We start from the raw sequence: 17,610 nt of genomic DNA, 5'->3' as shown, positions 1-17,610 counted from the left end.
AGTCAGTGCTAAACTCGGACTCTGATATCTGTCCTACACCTCTCAGACCCCATCACTGGGCAGTATCAACGCCCTCCTACCCCTTCCCACAACAGCACACTCCTCTGGCATGTCAGCCCCCCACTGATGAAGGTGATGTCTGCTGGTTCTGTCTTCCACAGATGAGTGGTGTGGTATAAACTCCCTGAAGCCAGCAGTGGCTGAATGGAAATAGACAGCCACTACCTGCGTCTACCCCAGATTCTCCCATCACTCTGGATTTCTATCCTGGAGGGCTCCAGGGGGATTGGGAAGAAAGAAATGCTGTATTTCAGGTCCTTGTGGGTTGAAATATGGTACCATGATTAAATATGATGCTTATATGGTGAGTGCTGTGAAGTGTATAGGGCTGACGATTCACAGACCTGTACCCCTGGGCCAAATAATACATTATATGTTAATAAAAATAATTTTTAAAAAATTTTAAAAATACGATGCTGAATTCTTCTCTAGGCAACAATAAACATAGGAGGTTTGGGGACATGTAGGTATGACTATCCTTTTCATCTCCCAGTTCATTTTGTGCTGGCGGAGCTATAGCCCAGGTTGGGAATAGAGCACTTGGTATGTATGTGGTGACTTTTGCCTGAAGGAAATGGGGCTCATCATGCCTCCACATTGTACTTGGAGCCTGTGGAGAATAGACAGGGCAGTGGTTCTCCAAGAGATTAGCTATGAAATGCTTCTCAGACCACCTGGGGGAGACACTATGGTGACAATGATGCCTTATTCTGTATGGTGTATGTCAATCTGCTTTTTAGGCTGTGAAAGTGGTCATCAGACAGGATGGAGAAAACCAGTGCCATGTCTGCATCCTTCGTAAGGTGCAGAGAGTGTGGGGAACTCTCCTGATGTCCGCAGCAGCAGCAGCAAAGAGCAGCCTCTGTTCACAGGTATGCACCGAGCACAAAGCCTGCGATTCCCCTTGTGAACGGGGACTTGGATGCTCCTCTCTTGATAGTGGGAAATCCTGGCTGTAGGACCCGTGCTAGTTCTCGTGCCTGGGAAAAGAAGGTGTGGGAGGGAGGCGGGTAGCAAGATAACCCTGGGAGGTTCCGCCTCCCTCTGTTCATTTAACAACCACCACATAAACACAGGTGCGCCACACGTGCGTGCGCGCGCGCACACACACACACACACACACACACACACACAGAGTAAAGCCAGACATCATTCACTTGTGAAAGCACACACTAATCAACCAGTCTCCCCCACAGCCATATCCACCATCCATGAATACTCATGTATCACACACAGAGCAATTTAAAAAAAAAAAAAAATTCCAGGCAGCCCCGGGAGCTATACTCTTTTTTTTCTTTTTTCTTTCTTTTTCTCATTTCCCCCTAAAAAAAGGCCTTCTAAGAAGATATATTAAACCAGGTAAACTTTTACTCATATGTTCATGTGGCTGGAGCAGATTGACAAAGAAAACAATCACAAAATAAATATTTTTGTTTTGTTTTGTTTTGTTTTTAAAAAAGAACACTTCCCTATACATCGTCTCTTTCTAACTTGACGGAGCTGCTTTCTTGGGCGGAATGGGCGCTGCTGCAAGAGGAGCTCCGGCTGGACCACGAGGGGGACAGGGAGCGAAGTGGTGAGGCCGAGGAAGCAAGGGGGCCGAGGGAGGGAGCAGCGGGGCGCAGAGCAAGGCGCCTGCCTGCCCGCGCGGTCCTCTGTCAGTGTCCCCTTGAGTTTCCCAGGGGCGCTGGCTTGAGAAGCAGTCTGTCTGGGAGGGCACAGACAAGGCAGTATACAAAAAGTAAGAACCAACATGGAGCATCACGAAACAACGCCGTTTTAAGAAATCAGGTTAAAAAGAATACAAAAGTGACTCCACGGAGGGGGAGGAGGAGCTGCTCTATTTCCTACCGCTGTGCCCCCTCTTGCTTCCTTGAATGATAAGAATCACTTTTCAGGATTTATTTTTTCATGGTTTGGCTGGTTCTTTTGCTTAATCTCTCCCTTGGCTCCTCTGCTTCAACTGCATCATTCGAAAGCACCGACTTTACAGATTTGAGGCTGCTGAGTTGTAGCCTCCCTGTGTGAGTGAGAGTATATACGTGTGTGTGCACGTGTGTGCACGCACATGGTGAGTGTGTGCGTGTGTGCAGTGGCGGTTTCTTTCTCTCCTGCCTGCTTCAGGCCAAGCCCTGAGGTCCCAACAGCTGGGTGCTCCAAGTCCCAGGGGAGAACCTTGTTGGCACTAAGGTGAGGGCTCGGATGATCTCTGTGCCCCGGGATCAGCAGATCACCCTGGACCACCTCCCTCCCCAGCCCTGGAGCGGGGCCCCCATTAGCTACAGAGTTTGCCTGTCTCGTACTCCACGGGGTTTGGCAGCTTGGAATTGAAAGCCCTCAGGGAGGACTGGATCCTGCCCACCTCGTTGTTGGCCAGCTTGAGCCGGTGCCGGAGCAAGCAGGAGAAAAGGTCGAGCCGGACTTTGCCCGGTGGGGAAAGCTGGTTTACCCGGTCCCTGAGCTCTATGAGCTGCAAGAGGGCAGAGTCCTGGGAACCTTGAGTGTACGGGTAGTCCAGCTGGAGAATTAAGTCCCGGATGGCATCCGGGTCAAAGGGGAGGCTGTAGCCAAAGACCTGCAAGGTGTTGATTTTCATGTATCCTAAGTTCTTGGAGGGGTCGGTCATCTCCAGGGGCTCGTAGTAGATTGTCTCGTTGGAGCTGTCATCCAGGGACTTGATCCGGCTCCGCAGGTAAACGTGGACTGTCTCGAAGAAGGTCTTCCACCTGTTCCCCAGGGTGATAGTCCAGTTTTGGCACTGGGCGGCCGCGTCCACGTTAGTCCTCTCCCAGTCAGGGAAGCTGCCCTCACTCACGGGCATGAACCAGCTCTCAGAGTGGCTGCCCCCGAATGGGTTGACGTAGATGGCCATGACCGGCTCCAGGGTGCTGTTCTTGGTGAGGCAGATCTGCAGGGACAGCGCCAGCATCACGTGCACCAGCCCCGGCTGGTACTTGTTGCTCTTGAGCGTGAGCAGCATACGCTTCCTCCACGAGGGGTCAAACCAGCTGCCCAGCCGCATGTCATTGCTGATGAAGATAGAGTGCACCTCGATGCGGCTGTCCCGCTTCTGCAGCAGGTACTTCAGCTCCAGGTCCTGCAGGTCCGTCTCCAGCCCCAGGAAGTTCTCCAGGGACTCAGCCACCTCCGGCCGGCATGCGCCCTGTGCCAGCACGTAGCCCGGGTTGCAGCCCCCGCAGCGCGTGCTGTTGTCCGGAGCGCAGTGGGCGCAGGCAGGCCCCTCCCCCACGGCACACGGGATGGGGCCCTGGCAGGAAGACTGGTCGTAGGGGCAGGTGCAGCTGTGGCTCTGCTCCAGGAAGGTGCCGGGAAGGGTGCTCTCTGCACAGTAGAGGAGCGACTGGACTCGGTTCCACCAGTAGGACAAGGACCTTGGGGAAGGAGGTAGACATAAACAGAGAGTCAGAGGAAGCCCACCGCCGTCTCCCCCGACAGTGGGAGGACACTGACCAACAGGACAAGAGCCCCAAGTTCCCTGCATGATGGAAACCCCCTGCCACACCACTCTGGAATAACTGAGTCAGGCCCACAGCGCCACATCTGACGGACAGATCAACACCAGAAATACTTGACACCAGACTTGCCCGGCAAACAGCCAGCCCCGTCCTGCCCCAGTACCACCTCCTTCGCTCCCTCCGCAGCCTACGGGAGATCCCTGCAGCCTCTGCATCAAAACCGCTTCTGCACTTGTCAGCCTTCCAGGTAAGACTGTCCAACAACTGGCTCTCCCCGCTTCCCAGTGTCCCATCAGGTTCTTTCCCACTTCTCCACTGCTGTCTTTTCTATTCCCTCTGCTTCTGTCACTCTGCCACCAGGAACAGGAATTTCCTATGGCTGGCTCCCTCTTCCAATTTACATCTCAGCTCCTCTGATCCCCCCCTCAAAGAGGTCTCCCGTGACACCCTTTTCAAAAGAACCACCCAGTCGCTCTCTATCACATCGTGCTAGTTTTCACGTAATGCACGGCAGGGATCAGGATTGGACATTATTGTCTACTGGTGATGTGTCCCCAGACGGCTTCTCTGTGGACGCCGCGAGAGCAGGGACGCCGCGGGACTGGCCGGCACGTTCTCGGAAACCAGGTGCGTGCCTCAGAGCCTCTGCTGGCCTGAGCTCTCCACTCATGCTTCCCTCCTTCCTGGGGCCCCGGTGCGAGCGACACCTCTGCTGGGTGAGGCAAGGCCCCCCCAGCGCCCCATTTACATCTCTCCCATACAGTCTGGCCGAGACTTCCTTCTCCGAGGTGGCTTTTCTCTCTGGCTGCCGCTTTTTATTAGACCATGCCTCTGATTTATGTTCTGGGAATGTGACTTTAAGTAGCCACCACATAGTTAAAATTTTGCAGTTTGGGGGTTTCTGTGTACTTATTAGATCTTCCCAATGAACAAATACCCCCCCCCCACCTCCAAACACACTGCTTAAAATCAGGACATGCTGTGTGCACTTGTTGACCCACTGGGCACCCAAGGTGGGGGAGGAGTGAGCGTTGGAGGCCGGGCAGCCCTGCCTCGCCTTCCCCTCCCCTCCTGTGACTGAGAGTGATCACTTGTGTGAAACCACCTGATGTGCATGTTCTCACCATATACTGTCGGAGTGTGAGCTAGAACTCTACCCCTTTCTTCCCTAAAAAAAAAAAAAAAAAAAAAAAAAAAAAAAAAAAAAAAAAAAAAAGCCTTAAAGTAAAAATGAGTGAGAATTGGAGTATTATTAGAATAATATTAGAATCTACCATAATTTATACAGAAGTAAAATTAGCCTCTGTTTCCTCTCCCTCACTTCAGATACAAGCCAGAATTGAGCAGGACACATAAGGAGGTAAAGACGGCAGGAGACTCTCCCAAGGCCTCACATGGGTCCCCACGGCCGGCTCTCCCATGTGGGACAGAGGAACCCCCAGCCTCAGCCACTCTATGGGAAAATGCCAAGCTTGGGCCCTGGCGGCTGGGAAGCTCACCTCTCCTTGGGCAGGCGGAAGCGAGGCTGCCGGGGGCAGCGTTTACAGAGGTTGAAGAGCCGGCGGACAATCCGGTGGGTCTTCTTGAACAGCAGTTTCAGGCTGGCCCCCAGCTGCTGGTAGCGGTGCTGAAGGCTGGTGTCCATGGCCCAGAACTGCGAGATGGCCGTGGAGTTCAGGAATCTGTCGTCCGGCAGCCTTTTCAGCAGGGTCTGGAATTCCTCTGCGGGCAAGGACACAGAGTGGCGCTCAGGGAGCACCATGCAGACCCTGGGAGGGGCAGGAGGGCACTGCCCAGACCCAGCGGGCCTTGGTGAGGCCCTGTCTGAGGAAGGAGGCTTTGCACCTACTCTCCCAGGCCCTTGGATATATTTCCTTTTCAACAGCTTTATTTGGAAAATAATTAACATACCATAAACAATAACTTTCGGATTCTTTTCTCTCTTTCCTGCCCCTAGGAAGGGGCAGGAAATAGGCTTCTGAATTTCAAACCAGAAGTGCTGCTTTTGCCAATGACCTTGGATGCACCGCTTTCTCCCTCTGTAACTCCTTATACATCATTCACAAATGCCACAGGCCTGTCCCCTTCAGTCACACCACAGACACCCCGGGGGAGCTGTGCAGCAGTCACGAAGGGACGAGTGCATGGCCGGTGAGTGCGGACAGAGACGCGGAGCACCCAGCTCAGAAAGCGGCTTAGAAACCTCCAGTCCCTGCGCCCAGCCTCTCCCGTCCACATCCTTCCTCAGACTCTGGAACACCCTTTGTCTCTTTCAAGCTTTGGCTCTTGGCAGATTCCTGTTCTTTCCTGTGGCTAATCCAGAAGCAAGATGCTCTCTGGTTCTCAGTGCCTATTGCAAGTCTGAGTTCTCGGAGCTTCCCGGGCACAGCATGATTGCTGAACTCACGCTCAGATCTGCTTACTTGGGACCTGCAGCAACTGGTGGGGGTCCAGATAGCCCTCATTTACTCATTAGCAGTAAATAACTGATGGTGGTGGGAGCCCAACATCATGTCCCGCAGTAAGCAGCACTGAACGTGTCCCACCATCACGACCCAGTTCAGCTGGGGCTGTGGGGACTGGAATGTTCTTAGCAATTAACTGCCATGTCTGGGACTTGAAATGACAATGCACAGGGCCTCAGCTCATTCTGATTTCTCAAGCACCTGGTTATTTGCCTCTCTACCCCTCTCCCAATGGTTTGAGAATCATACCTAGTGATGATATTAACAACTACCATGTATATAATTGGGTTTGGTCTTTTGTTTTTGTTTTTTAGAGACAGAGAAAGGCAGAGAATCTTAAGCAGGCTCCATACCCAGTGCAGAGAGCCTGACATGGGGCTCGATCTCACGATCCTGAGAACATACCTGAGCCAAAATCAAGAGTCAGATGCTTAACCGACTGAGCCACCCAGGTGCCCCTCATCGTTCTTTTTGTAAAACATTTAAGCTCACAAAAGAGCACAAGGAGTAACAGGATAAACCCCCATATGCCCACCACCTAGATTTAGGCATTCTGCTTTATTGGCTTCAGTCTTTTGTTTTGTTTTGTTTTTGAGAAATAAGGCAATGAGAATATATAATCCAAGGCCATAAACTTCCCCTCTCCATCAACCACTCTCTTGGATGTTCAGTAGTTACCATATATTTCTTCACGTTTTCTGCAAACAACTTTATCTGTAAAAATATTAGGAAGTGGCTAGTATGTTTTAAAGCATCATATAAATAGTATTAAATGTCTTATATTTAATACATGTTACAGTATTATATTGATATAATATGTATATAAAATACATAACCTTTTTCATTTTGCTTCGTTTTACCCAACATTATGTTTCTGAGCTATACCCACATAACTATTGCTCGTTTAGTGTTGAAGTGAATGAATGTACCAGAGTTATTTATACATGAATTTTACCTACACTCTCCCACGTGAGCCTCCTCTCCACCCACTGTGATCACGTTCCCTCTTTTACCGATGGGGAGATGAGGGTATTGTGAAGCTGGGCGGCTAATACAAGGTCATAAAACCGGTCAGTAACAGAGTATCTTTTCTTTGGGGCTGCTCTCAGAAAATGTCACATACTGGTTGGCTGATAAGCCACAAAAACTCATTTCTCATGGTTCAAGAACCCGAGAGTTCAAGATCAGGACGCCAGCATGGTCAGGTTCTGGTGAAGGACCTCTTCTGGGTCGCGCAGTGCTAACTCTTCACTGTGTCTTCACGTGGTAGAAGGGGAGAGGGAGCTCTCTGGGGCTCTTTAATAAGCGCGCCAATTCCTTAGTCACCTCCCAAAGGCCCCGCCTCACTGGGCATTGTATTTTCAACATAAAAATGTCAGGGGACACAAAGGTTCAAAGGACGCTCTGAGCAAGGACTCAAAATCAGGTCCTGAATCTAATCTCAAGGTAACGCTGACATTCGTTGGACCTGCAACAAGCCCTCATCAGCATGTACTGGGTGCTTGTTGTACTTCAGTAATTCAACAAGTAGTCCTTGTGCACCTTATGTGCAGGCAAGGCCTATGCCCTCGAATATATTCACCTGAACTTACTCCGTCCACAAAGTGCATCTCTTTGGTAGGGGTCATGTCCATTTGCATCGACAACAAAGATAACCACTTGAGACCTGCAGGGTGATATAACCCGCTAGGGGTCATGGACACAGGAAGTGGGTGAGCCAGGATCCACACTGCGTTCCACACATTCCAGTCCTGCAGCTCTTAGCCATTTCCCATTGCCAGGGAGGAAATTGGGGCCAGCCGACTGCTCACCTGACTCCTCAAACTGCCGGTTGTGGGTCACCCAGGAGTCCTGGATCTGCAGCAGGCTGTCCTCCATGGCCTGGATGTCAGCGTCCGGACAGTTGCATTCCGGAAAGGTGGGGCTGCACTTGCACCAACAGTCGTTCCCCCTGCAGACGAGCTCACCCTCGGAGCTGCACGTGATGTAGCTGAGTGCCGCGGCCACAAAGCGCTCACGCAGGTACTCGGGCAGCAGCACCTGCAGGCCTGGGGAAAGGCCGTCCCGGTGATTGTGGGGTAGGGCCGGTAGGGACTCGGTGTCCCACACTCAAGGCTGCAGGATCCCTAGCTGGGGCTCTGCACACTTGTGCATTCTGCGCCCAAGAATGGTTGGTCACCCCAGGGCCTGACCCTGTGGAGCTGGTTGGGTAAAAAGGGCCAGGCTGCCCCCAGGGGACAGGTGGGAGGGGGTCTGAAAATGCAGATGAGGAGCATCAAAGCCCAAGGCTTAGTCAAACCCCTCCCGTCAGCCAAATTGAGAGCCCGCATATCACATGGATGGCCTTACTGGCTGTGCATCAGCATTTCTAGGATGGGAACTGGAAGGAGAGCTTACAGCCCTCACAGGGGAGGAATCAAGGCTCAATAGACTTTTTCTTCTGATTTCCACAACCATCCTGGTTCTGGCTTCTCTGAGCTGAGCAGCAGACATCCTGAGATGTTATGCTGACCCCCGTCTCGGGGCTCCCACCTCAGTTCTGATGACCAAGGGGGCCGCTCTGTTAGGAAGTGGGGACAAGGGTTGCTGGTACATAGCAGCCAGACTCCACACCAAGCACTTTGTGTATATGATCATAAATAAAGTTCTGGGCAGACTGAGGCTCCTCTAGGGGAGCAGATCCGAGCTCAGTGCTCTTGAAATTGGCTTGGTGTCAGACCTGCCCCTGGTATCGTCAGGTCATACTGCATCACTGGGACCGGCTGCCTGTCTCAGTACAGGGGACTCTTCAGGGGATTGGAAAGTTAGCCGGTGGTGGGCATCCTAAATTCAGTCAAGCCTGGGCAGGTGTGAATGGTGCCCAGCTCTCTTTTCTAATTAGCTGCCTCTGATCTTGGGTATAATCCACTAAATTGCTCCAAGCTTCAGTTTTCCTACCCATCTGTGGTGGGTATTATTTTACCAGTAGCAGAATATATTCCCGATTCAGCTTCAAGCCACTCAGGATGGCTGTTGGAAACATATCAAGAGGCCTTTGGAGGCAGGCAGCCTGGGCTAAGTTTGAGGTCAGACCTGCAAGAGGCTCCCCAGTAGGGACATTGTGAGAGACTGTGCCAGAAGGGTGAGGGACAGGAGAACTTCTGGATGCAATAAGCTCCCCTCTCCTCAAATATCTGCCAGCTCTTTACTGTCACGCCCTTAACCTTGTCCTTGGCAGGAAATCAGAGAGCCCAAAGTATGTTATCCTTGTCTCGGCAGACGTCGGAGCATAACTCAGAGCTCCAACAGCAGTGGGTGCTCGTCGTGCTTGCTCCAGGTCTGCCTCCTCTTCTGAACGCTCCTAAATTCTCCTCTCCTCATGGCGTGCCCACAGCTGGCACTTGAGCAGCCCAGCCCACACACTCTGTCCACACGCTTGCTTTCGACGCAGACGCACACCCTTCCAAGTCCCTTCTCTTCACCTCCCCCACTCCCTCCCTCCTCCTCACCATAACATTTCCCATTGCTATAAAATAAGTGCCCCGAGCAATGTCTGCATGAGTGATGGGCTATAAAATTAAATGGCATAAACTATTCCAAATGAACCACCAGACATCCTGAACTTCACTCATCGCTAATTTCCAGATGCAAACCCAGCCCACCGAGGGATAGGAGAAGAGGGATGCTAACGGCGTGAGGTGCCTCTCTAGAGAAAGGAGTCTTTTACTCCTTTGTTTTATATATTCCTGGATCCCGAAAGTGCTGATGGGTTGCATCTAGCTCAGGTTGCCTGGAATTTATAATCGTAGATCCTGGGTGAGGGCTATTGATTTTATAATACCGAGACAATAATATCTCAAACAGAGTCCAATTCAGTTAGGCCTTAAGAAAAATGAACTTTTCCCATCGCCAAACAGCTCTGTTGGAATCGGTTTGCATAGCTCTGGCCCAGGATGCCGGGGGGACAGGCAGCAGGAGCTGAGCGCCTCCCCTTAACCTCCCAGCCTCCAGGCCTCAGGCCACCCCATCTTTTTTGCTTTCCTGTTTGCAAGGCTGTTTTGTCTAGTTCTGTCTCCAGTGGGGGCTCCCATTCCTCTCAAACTGTTCTTCTAACTTTGATCTCCCAAAGGAGAGGAGAGACTAAGTAGGGACTAAGTAAAGGAGAGGAGAGAGAGAAAGTAGGGACCACTCTTGGGGTAGCCAATGACCCCACATTTTGTAAAGCTCTCAGCTGAGCTAGAGATGGTGGCCCCATAACCACTCTGCAAAGACTAGCTGTTCCCCAGTGTGTCCTTAGGACAAAGTGGAGGGTTCTTTGGGCAACAAAGGAGATCATCAAACCAGGCCAAGGTATGGGTGTGGTATTGCTGTAGGACAGTGACGGGGTCTCGGGGAGGACTAACACGTGGGAGGGTGTGGGTGCCAAGTGGTCTGAACAATAGTCTTGGGTGCAGGATAAACCATGTCAGAAAAATTTCCCAAAAGAATGAAGGAAAGTTGTTTCATACGGGTCCCAGAACTCCTGGTGGTTCTGGTCCTTGGCAGGGTTTAGCCGATTGAGGCACCAGGACCTTCTCCTGCTCCTCGGTGAGCCACGTTTTTCAGGAGATGTGAAACGTATTGACACCCCTCCCATGGCGGGACCCTTACCGAGTAACTGCACTTTGTTCTCCGGACTCTGTACCAGGACAGAGCTGACCGAATCCAGGTTGTCGTAGTTGCTGCAGCCCAGAGGGCCAGTCCTGGTCTCCGTGACCTAGAGAAGGAGGGCACAGTGTGGATTTAGATGCCCAGTGGAGACCAGCCCTATGTGCTTCCCTCTCTAGCCATCTGACCTCAGGCCCCTTGTCTTATCCTTGAGCAGCCCAAGAGCGCATGAGTTTCCCTTCCCCCAGAGGCATGAAGCCACCTTCCTTCCTTGTTCTAACTCAGTGAGTACTGGTGGTGGAGGGCGGCCAGCGGCAGGTTGTACACAGTGCGTGGCTTCCAAGGGAGCCAAAGGGAATTCGCCTCTGGGAAGAAAAAATTCAACATAGGCAGAAGAAGATAGACCTCTAAGCCTGAGTCCCCCCACTTCCTCCCCCAGAGGGAGACAGGAGTCCAGATGTGGATGCTGTCAGCCGGCTGGTAAGCCCAGCTGCATCCACTCGATGTGGTGCTCGCAGCTTTAGGGATCCCGAGGACGAAAAGCACTAGAGAAATAGGAGTTACGAGTATTATTATTAGTATTAAACATTTAAGTCCCACCTCGCCACTGAGATGTCCTTAGAGAAAATCAGCCATGGGCTTACTGCATATTTTAATAAGTATATTAAATATACATAAACTCTTATAGCCATGTAATATTCCAAAACACCACAGAATCATTTTAAAATATTATAAAGTTGGCCTATCCATTTTTCTCTCATGTTTTTAAAGTATAAGATGAAAAATGGGGAGCTTTAAATGCACTGAAATAATTCCCTAATAAGAATGATGGGGACCCGCGGCCCTTTCTTCCCGGGATCTCCAAGAGCTTTGCCAACAATCAATCAACCAATCAACGAGTATTTATTGAGCAGCCGCTGTTCAATTCCGCACAATTCATCAAACATTCATAGAGTGCCTTTCCTGGATTTCTTCAAGGAGTTGGCCCTGATATCTTGGACCTTCTCTCCTGGCTCTGGGCACCTCTGCCCTGCAGCAGACGTAGAAGTTTCCATCCTTTTTAAAAAGATCTGGTTAAAGTCTGGGTCCTCCACACACTGAAGGCTCCCCAGGGCTAGGCTTCTATTCACCTTATTCACCAGGTTGTCCTCCAGGAAATTACACCTTGGGGGAGAGGCAGGTGCACAGTGCAACTGAGGCACCCAAGTCGAGCAGAAGCCCTATGTCAGTGCGCACTCAGGAAAACAGAGCTCTGAGCAGAGAGAGGGAGCGGAAGGGAAGCAGCAACAGAGGAGACTCAACTGAACAGGTCCTGAAGAATAAGTAGACATCTTAGTGAATCTGTATTGTACACCTGGATGTAATATAACATGGTATGTGAACTATACAGGCATTAAAATAAATTAAAATAAAAAGTAAAATGAAATAAATAATAATAAAGAGAAATAGAAGCAGCCAGGAAGAGAAGGGAAGGAAAGTTCTCTGCAAACCAGGAGAAGGGGTGAGCATAAGCTGTAACACACAGCTGGAACGTGTGTCGTGAAAATGTTCAGCACCCTGCAGGTTACGGGGTTGGGGGGGGCGGGGAGTCACCAGGTGACGAGCAAAGTAGAAATGACATTTTTAAAGAGAATTTAGTAGTTTTAGTCTTTAAAAATACTCATGGGAGCGCCTGGGTAGCTCAGTGGGTTAAAGCCTCTGCCTTTGGCTCAGGTCATGATCCCAGGGTCCTGGGATTGAGCCCCGCATCGAGCTCTCTGCTTAGCAGGGAGCCTGCTTCTTCCTCTCTCTCTCTCTCTCTCTCTCTCTCTCTGCCTACTTGTGATCTCTGTCTGTCAAATGAATAAATAAAATCTTTTAAGAAATGAAGTCTGGGTTTGATACTGACTAGAAATAAGGCAGGGAGACAGATGGGAGAGAACCTGGTGACTTAAATTAGTCTGAGAAGGCTTCATGGGGGAGGTGAGCCATGAAGGATGAATAGGAATCGAGGGGAAAGAGGAGAGAATATGGAGAAAAAGAGGTGATTACAGACAGAGACCAAGGAGCAAACGGACACAGCGCACGAAAAGCAGCAAACCCAGCCCGAATAAAGAATGGGACCAAGAGCATGACAGGGGCAGGAATGACTTCCCTACGGTTGCCAAGTTCATCCCCCAATGTCATCTCTTTTAACCTTCACAGAAACTCTGAGACAAACCTCACTACTATCACTCTCTGAAGAAGAAAACCAAGGTTCACAGAGTGTTGGTGCCCGAGGCCACAAAGCTGAGAGTAGCTAAAACAGGATTTTAATGTTTGAGTCCTCAGTCTCCTCCTGTCTCCTGTGAGGGTGTGTCAAAGGACTGCAGAAAATAGAGTTAAACCCCTCTGGGTGACATCGCGTCTGAAAACAAGTATCAACAGAGCAGTTCATCCAAACTAGTTCAGTGATCTGCCCTTGGCTCGGAATGTGAACCCGGGACAAAACAAACTGTATAGACTTGAGACCACTGTATCCTAATACTACAGATGAGGAGCCCTTGGCCAGGTATGTGAAATGATTTGTTCAAGGTCACACAGCTAGTTACCTGCAGGGCTTGGATTCATTCCACCCATTCACACCTTCTCTCACTCGCCCATGTATTCATTTAACTGTGCAAGGAGCATCCAGAACTCACCCTGAGTAAGGCACAGGCACTGCCATCAGGAGTTCAGAGACAGGAAGAAACATGCTTCCGTAAGCCCAGCATTGGGGCTATTACACAGGCACCTGCCTCCCTCCACAGGTGGGCACTAGGTGCCGAGTAATGGCTGTGTACTGAGTGAGCGGCTGCTGGGCTAGGGGTCACACTCAGTGGGAAGGCAGGGCCAGGCTGCCTTCAAGGTGAGGTCTTCATCTCTATGTAAAGATGCCTGTAGGAGGAGCCGTGGCCATGGACGAGCCCACTCTTCTGGGATGGGATGGACTGAGGGGCAGGGTGGAATGGCGGGTGAGACGGTGGGTGGGTGTGGTATTTAGGACACTAGCCTCTTCCCGCCTCCAGGTGACCTGGCCACCACACTGTCATGGAGATCTGCGCTGGCTTTTCCATCCACCCACCCGAGCTGGCTCCTCACCAGCACTGGGTCCAGGCAGGGAGGGAGCTACACGCCTCATGGAGGAGCAGGACGACCCACCAAGGAGGACAGTGAGCAGCCGCTCTCCTCCCCCTTAGGCCCCTACCCTCCCGGTCCACCCACCCACCCATCTGGGTCCCCACCACCAGCACCATTTTAGGCAGCATTCGGGCTGGCTCTGAGGCGGTTTTCTGACCTTGACTTTGCTATTTCCAAAGGTCAGTTCCACAAGAGGACAATCAATTAGGTAAGTCATGGAGAGGATGTGGGTTGCTTCCCTTTGTTAATTGTGGCATGAGGACAGGAACGAGGAAGAGACAAAGACTCTGATCCCCACGGTCACTTGCTTAGAGGGAAGGAGCCGAGCCAGATCGAGAATGAGGAAGGCTCTCTCAGATGATGCTAGGACCCAAAGTCACTGCTTTCTCCACTGCCATTCTGCTTTGAGCCACGTCTGTCCTGAGAGACAGAAGGAGGTGGGAAGGAAACCGGACACGCAGAGGGTCCTCTTCCAGATATTGCCTGGGCACTGACTTGATAAGCTGGATGCCTGAAGGAAGACCCCTTCCCCCCAGGGATGAGAGTCCCAGAGTCTCTAGAAGGTGAGTCCAGAGAACCCTGTGCTTTCTCTGTAGCAGACACAGATAGCTTTGGCAGATTACAAAAAGGACCCATAGAGATAATGGAAAGCACCATTCACTTAGGCGCACACATTCAAAGAGCATCTCCGATAAGCTTTCAGAAAGGGAAAATAATTGTGTGCTAATTGGTCTGTTGACAGAGACTGTCCTGCCTTCAGAAAGCCCTGATGGATCTCAGGTTCATTAGCACATCCAATTTTCCGTCAATCCTGGTCGTGCAAGCCCTCCTTCCGTCGAGCCTGCTCTCCTCCCTTTGCCCTTCGCGGTCCCGCTGCTCTTGTCCTACCTCGGGAGACATCTGCGAAGCTAAGCGACGGAAACGGGCTGCTCACGGCGAGCTGGCCCCTTCTCGCGACAGGGCCGGGCAGGGCGAGCGCAGCCACGGGGTGTGCCTCAAAGAGCAGTGGGTTGAGCCCCAGGCTGCTGCGCTGAGGGATTCACACAAGCCTTTTTAAGGACGCTTTGTGAGAATCGCTTCTTTTTGCCATCCTGGGACCCACTCGGGTTTTGGGTGGGCTCTTTTCAGTAAGTTCCGGAACGTATCAAACCAAGTCCTTCCCCCAGCTTCGATTAAGTAGAGGGTTCGCTGCCACCGAGAAACAGGCTCGTCCACTCGCGGCTCTCCTCCCCTCCCAGGCTTACCAGTGTCATGGAAGCAGTTTAATATTCTAATAATTGGTCTACCCAAACAAGCCAAAGGTAAGCCCTGACTATAGGCAAGTCAAATCCTGGAGTCCACGTACTTCTCAAGGTCACGACTTGACCTTGATGAGCACTGAGGCCGAAACCCAATCCCAAGTCTTCTCACTTGAGCACGTCTGTTTCCCACTAAGCCGGGCAGCCTGCCTTCCGCTATCAAGAGCTTTACTGGTGTCTCAGCACGTGGTGGCCACCGCGAGGGGACCTGGAACCACGTTCAGGGTGCAGAGTCCCTCCTGCGCTAAGCCCTCCTGTTACACCTGCGGGCACAGGGAGGTGCCAATGGGGATGTCGCCAGCCACGGAGTAACGTGACAAATCCTGCAGTGGAGCTGTGTACCGATCAGGGTCAACCTTGCAGCGGAGTGGGGTTTTCAGTGGGGTGTCCGAGCAATGGGTCGGATAAACGAAAGGGGACGGCATGCCTCTCGCTCCGTGTTGGTGAAAGCAAGTGGCTAACGAGGGGTAGGAAGTAGAAGCACACCTGCTTACTGAAATAAAAAACAGGCAGATGTGCTGGAGGATTTTTCCTTCACCAAGGCTGAGCAGGTGAGCACAGCACCTCAGGCCACCCCCCTCGATCCAGAGTCCTGACAGTGCAGGAAGCCGCTCCACAGTCGCAAAGGCGCATTCAGTAGAGGCAAGTGGGCGGCAGGGGCCGCAGCACCAACTCGGGCACGTTAGCTAGCAGGGATGCACCCAGCCTACTGGCCCTTGCTCTGTGGGTCTGGAAAAGTATGTTAGAGCAAAGAAATGGCTCTGGCGGAACACTCTACAGCCAAGACACAATGGGCGGCTCAACCCTATCAAGTGAGCAGAGTGGGGGTACAGATGAGGTGCCAAGATCTCCCTTTGCTCCCCGTTTGGCAGGGTGCTCTTGGACAGGTCTCTGGTTCTCCAGACCTCGCTAAGCTCTGTGAGGATGAGGGCCTAGAGGAATGGAAGTAGGAGAAAACACTAAATGGTCCTTGTACTCTTGTGATTCTCTGAACTGCATCTCATGGGAAGAGCACACTGCACTCCTCACCAGAGAAAACTCCAAGCTGATCGACCCAGTGGAAGATGAATTATCATCTCACACCCCCTGTGTGACTGGAGGAATTCCAAAAAGAGACTTCCAAGGATGGTGGCCCCATTTTGTGGGGATGGGCAGTGGCTCTAGTTCTGGAAAGTGCTTCTGCAGGCCGTAGGCACTAGAATAGATGTGGCTTGGGTGCCTTCCCATCTCTCACTCCACCACCTGCAGACTTTGCCAAAGAGAGGAGTTCGGTGAGCCGTATCTGAGACTGTGTGTTGGACTCTTTGTATTGGATTAAAGTGGACCTTGAACCAGACTTTTTTTCTCCAGGAATTTAGAACTGTGATACTGAGAGGAAAAATTTAAAGGGTGGTGGTAAACACCCTTGAAGTTCAGAATAAATAATTATCAAGCGATTATTATGTGCCAGGAATGGAGACTACAACTATGAACAAGAGTGGTCCTTGCCCTGATGGTCCCAGCTGAGAGAGCAGACAGTGTTCAGCATGGGCCAGAGTCAGCTCCAGAGCGAGGCAGAGCTAAATGTAATCCGGAGTCACTGGTGTACAGAAAAGTCTAGAGAAAACAAAGGAAAGAACTTGCACAAGAGAAGCTGGAAGATGAAGCAGATGAAAACAGATGGCACATGTTCCAACAAGAAACAGAGACAGTAACCTGGGCATCTCACCGCCCTTCAACAAGACCCATGTGTCTGGAAGGCACTTAGTGTCTCGTCCTTGGAGATCTGTGATAGTCTTCACCACAGTCCTCTTGCCCAATCACCTTTATGCTCAAGTGACGTTGAGCACCTTTGTTTCTTTCAACTGACCGTGCTACTGTGCCCTTGTACACATACTGAGAAGAACTTAACCTATGTGGAAAACAGGGTCAGTGACTCAGTCAGTCAGTCAGTCAGTCAACAACAAACCTTTACTCATCACCCATGATGTGGCAAACTCTGTACTCTCATGCTCTCACCAGCAACCAAAGATGAATAAGACCCCAGTCCCTCCCACAAGGACTTCAGAGTCTCAGAGGTCACCATGTCAGCTAGCAATTACAGTTCAAATGATGAGCCCGGTAAAAGAGGCATATGCTTGAGACACTGCAGAGGAGCATTTAACTATCTTGGAAGTCAGAAAAGGCTTCACAAAGGAGTCACCTTTTTGATTGACCAAAGAAGGATGAGGGAGCACTTCGGTAGTCAGACAAAACCAACAGCAGGTGCCAGGGATGTGCATATATTTGAATACAGACAACTCGTTGGCGAGGACTGGGCTACATGACAGAAGTGGTAAGTGAAGGGCTGAGGCAGGAGCCAGGCTGAAAAGAGACAAAAGAACAGTAGAGATAGATCTTCCACAGCCTGATGGCTTTGTTAAGAAGAGGAATTATCCTTTTTCAAGCTCCAATTATGCCGTGTCTCAAGCATTCTCTCTATTTTTCTATTTGATCCTCACAGAAAGCCATCAAGGTAAGAAATATTCTGATCATTCAACAGTTTTAAGACTGAGAAAACCGAGGCTC

At 51.1% G+C, this 17,610-nt stretch overlaps 1 protein-coding gene across 1 annotated transcript in view; it reads right to left on the bottom strand.

Moving 5' to 3' along the window:
• Window positions 1–1,388: 1,388 nt before the first annotated feature.
• The window catches only part of BRINP2 (BMP/retinoic acid inducible neural specific 2), a 108,450-nt gene continuing 92,228 nt past the window's right edge, over window positions 1,389–17,610 (bottom strand). Inside the window, exons 5-8 of the mRNA XM_004761967.3 lie at window positions 10,631–10,736; window positions 7,813–8,049; window positions 5,036–5,258; window positions 1,389–3,452 (exon numbers count right to left, since the gene is read on the bottom strand). Of these exons, the coding sequence (XP_004762024.1) occupies window positions 2,336–3,452; window positions 5,036–5,258; window positions 7,813–8,049; window positions 10,631–10,736 (1,683 nt within the window). The 3' untranslated portion in view covers window positions 1,389–2,335. The remainder of the gene's footprint in view (window positions 3,453–5,035; window positions 5,259–7,812; window positions 8,050–10,630; window positions 10,737–17,610) is intronic.

Source organism: Mustela putorius, unplaced genomic scaffold (genome assembly GCF_011764305.1).
Source record: "Mustela putorius furo isolate JIRA1106 unplaced genomic scaffold, ASM1176430v1.1 tig00003942_pilon_pilon_pilon, whole genome shotgun sequence".
NCBI classification, from domain to species: Eukaryota; Metazoa; Chordata; class Mammalia; order Carnivora; family Mustelidae; genus Mustela; species Mustela putorius.
The sequence above is the reverse complement of the archived record's forward strand: the minus strand, read 5'-3'. Positions and strand labels throughout refer to the sequence as shown.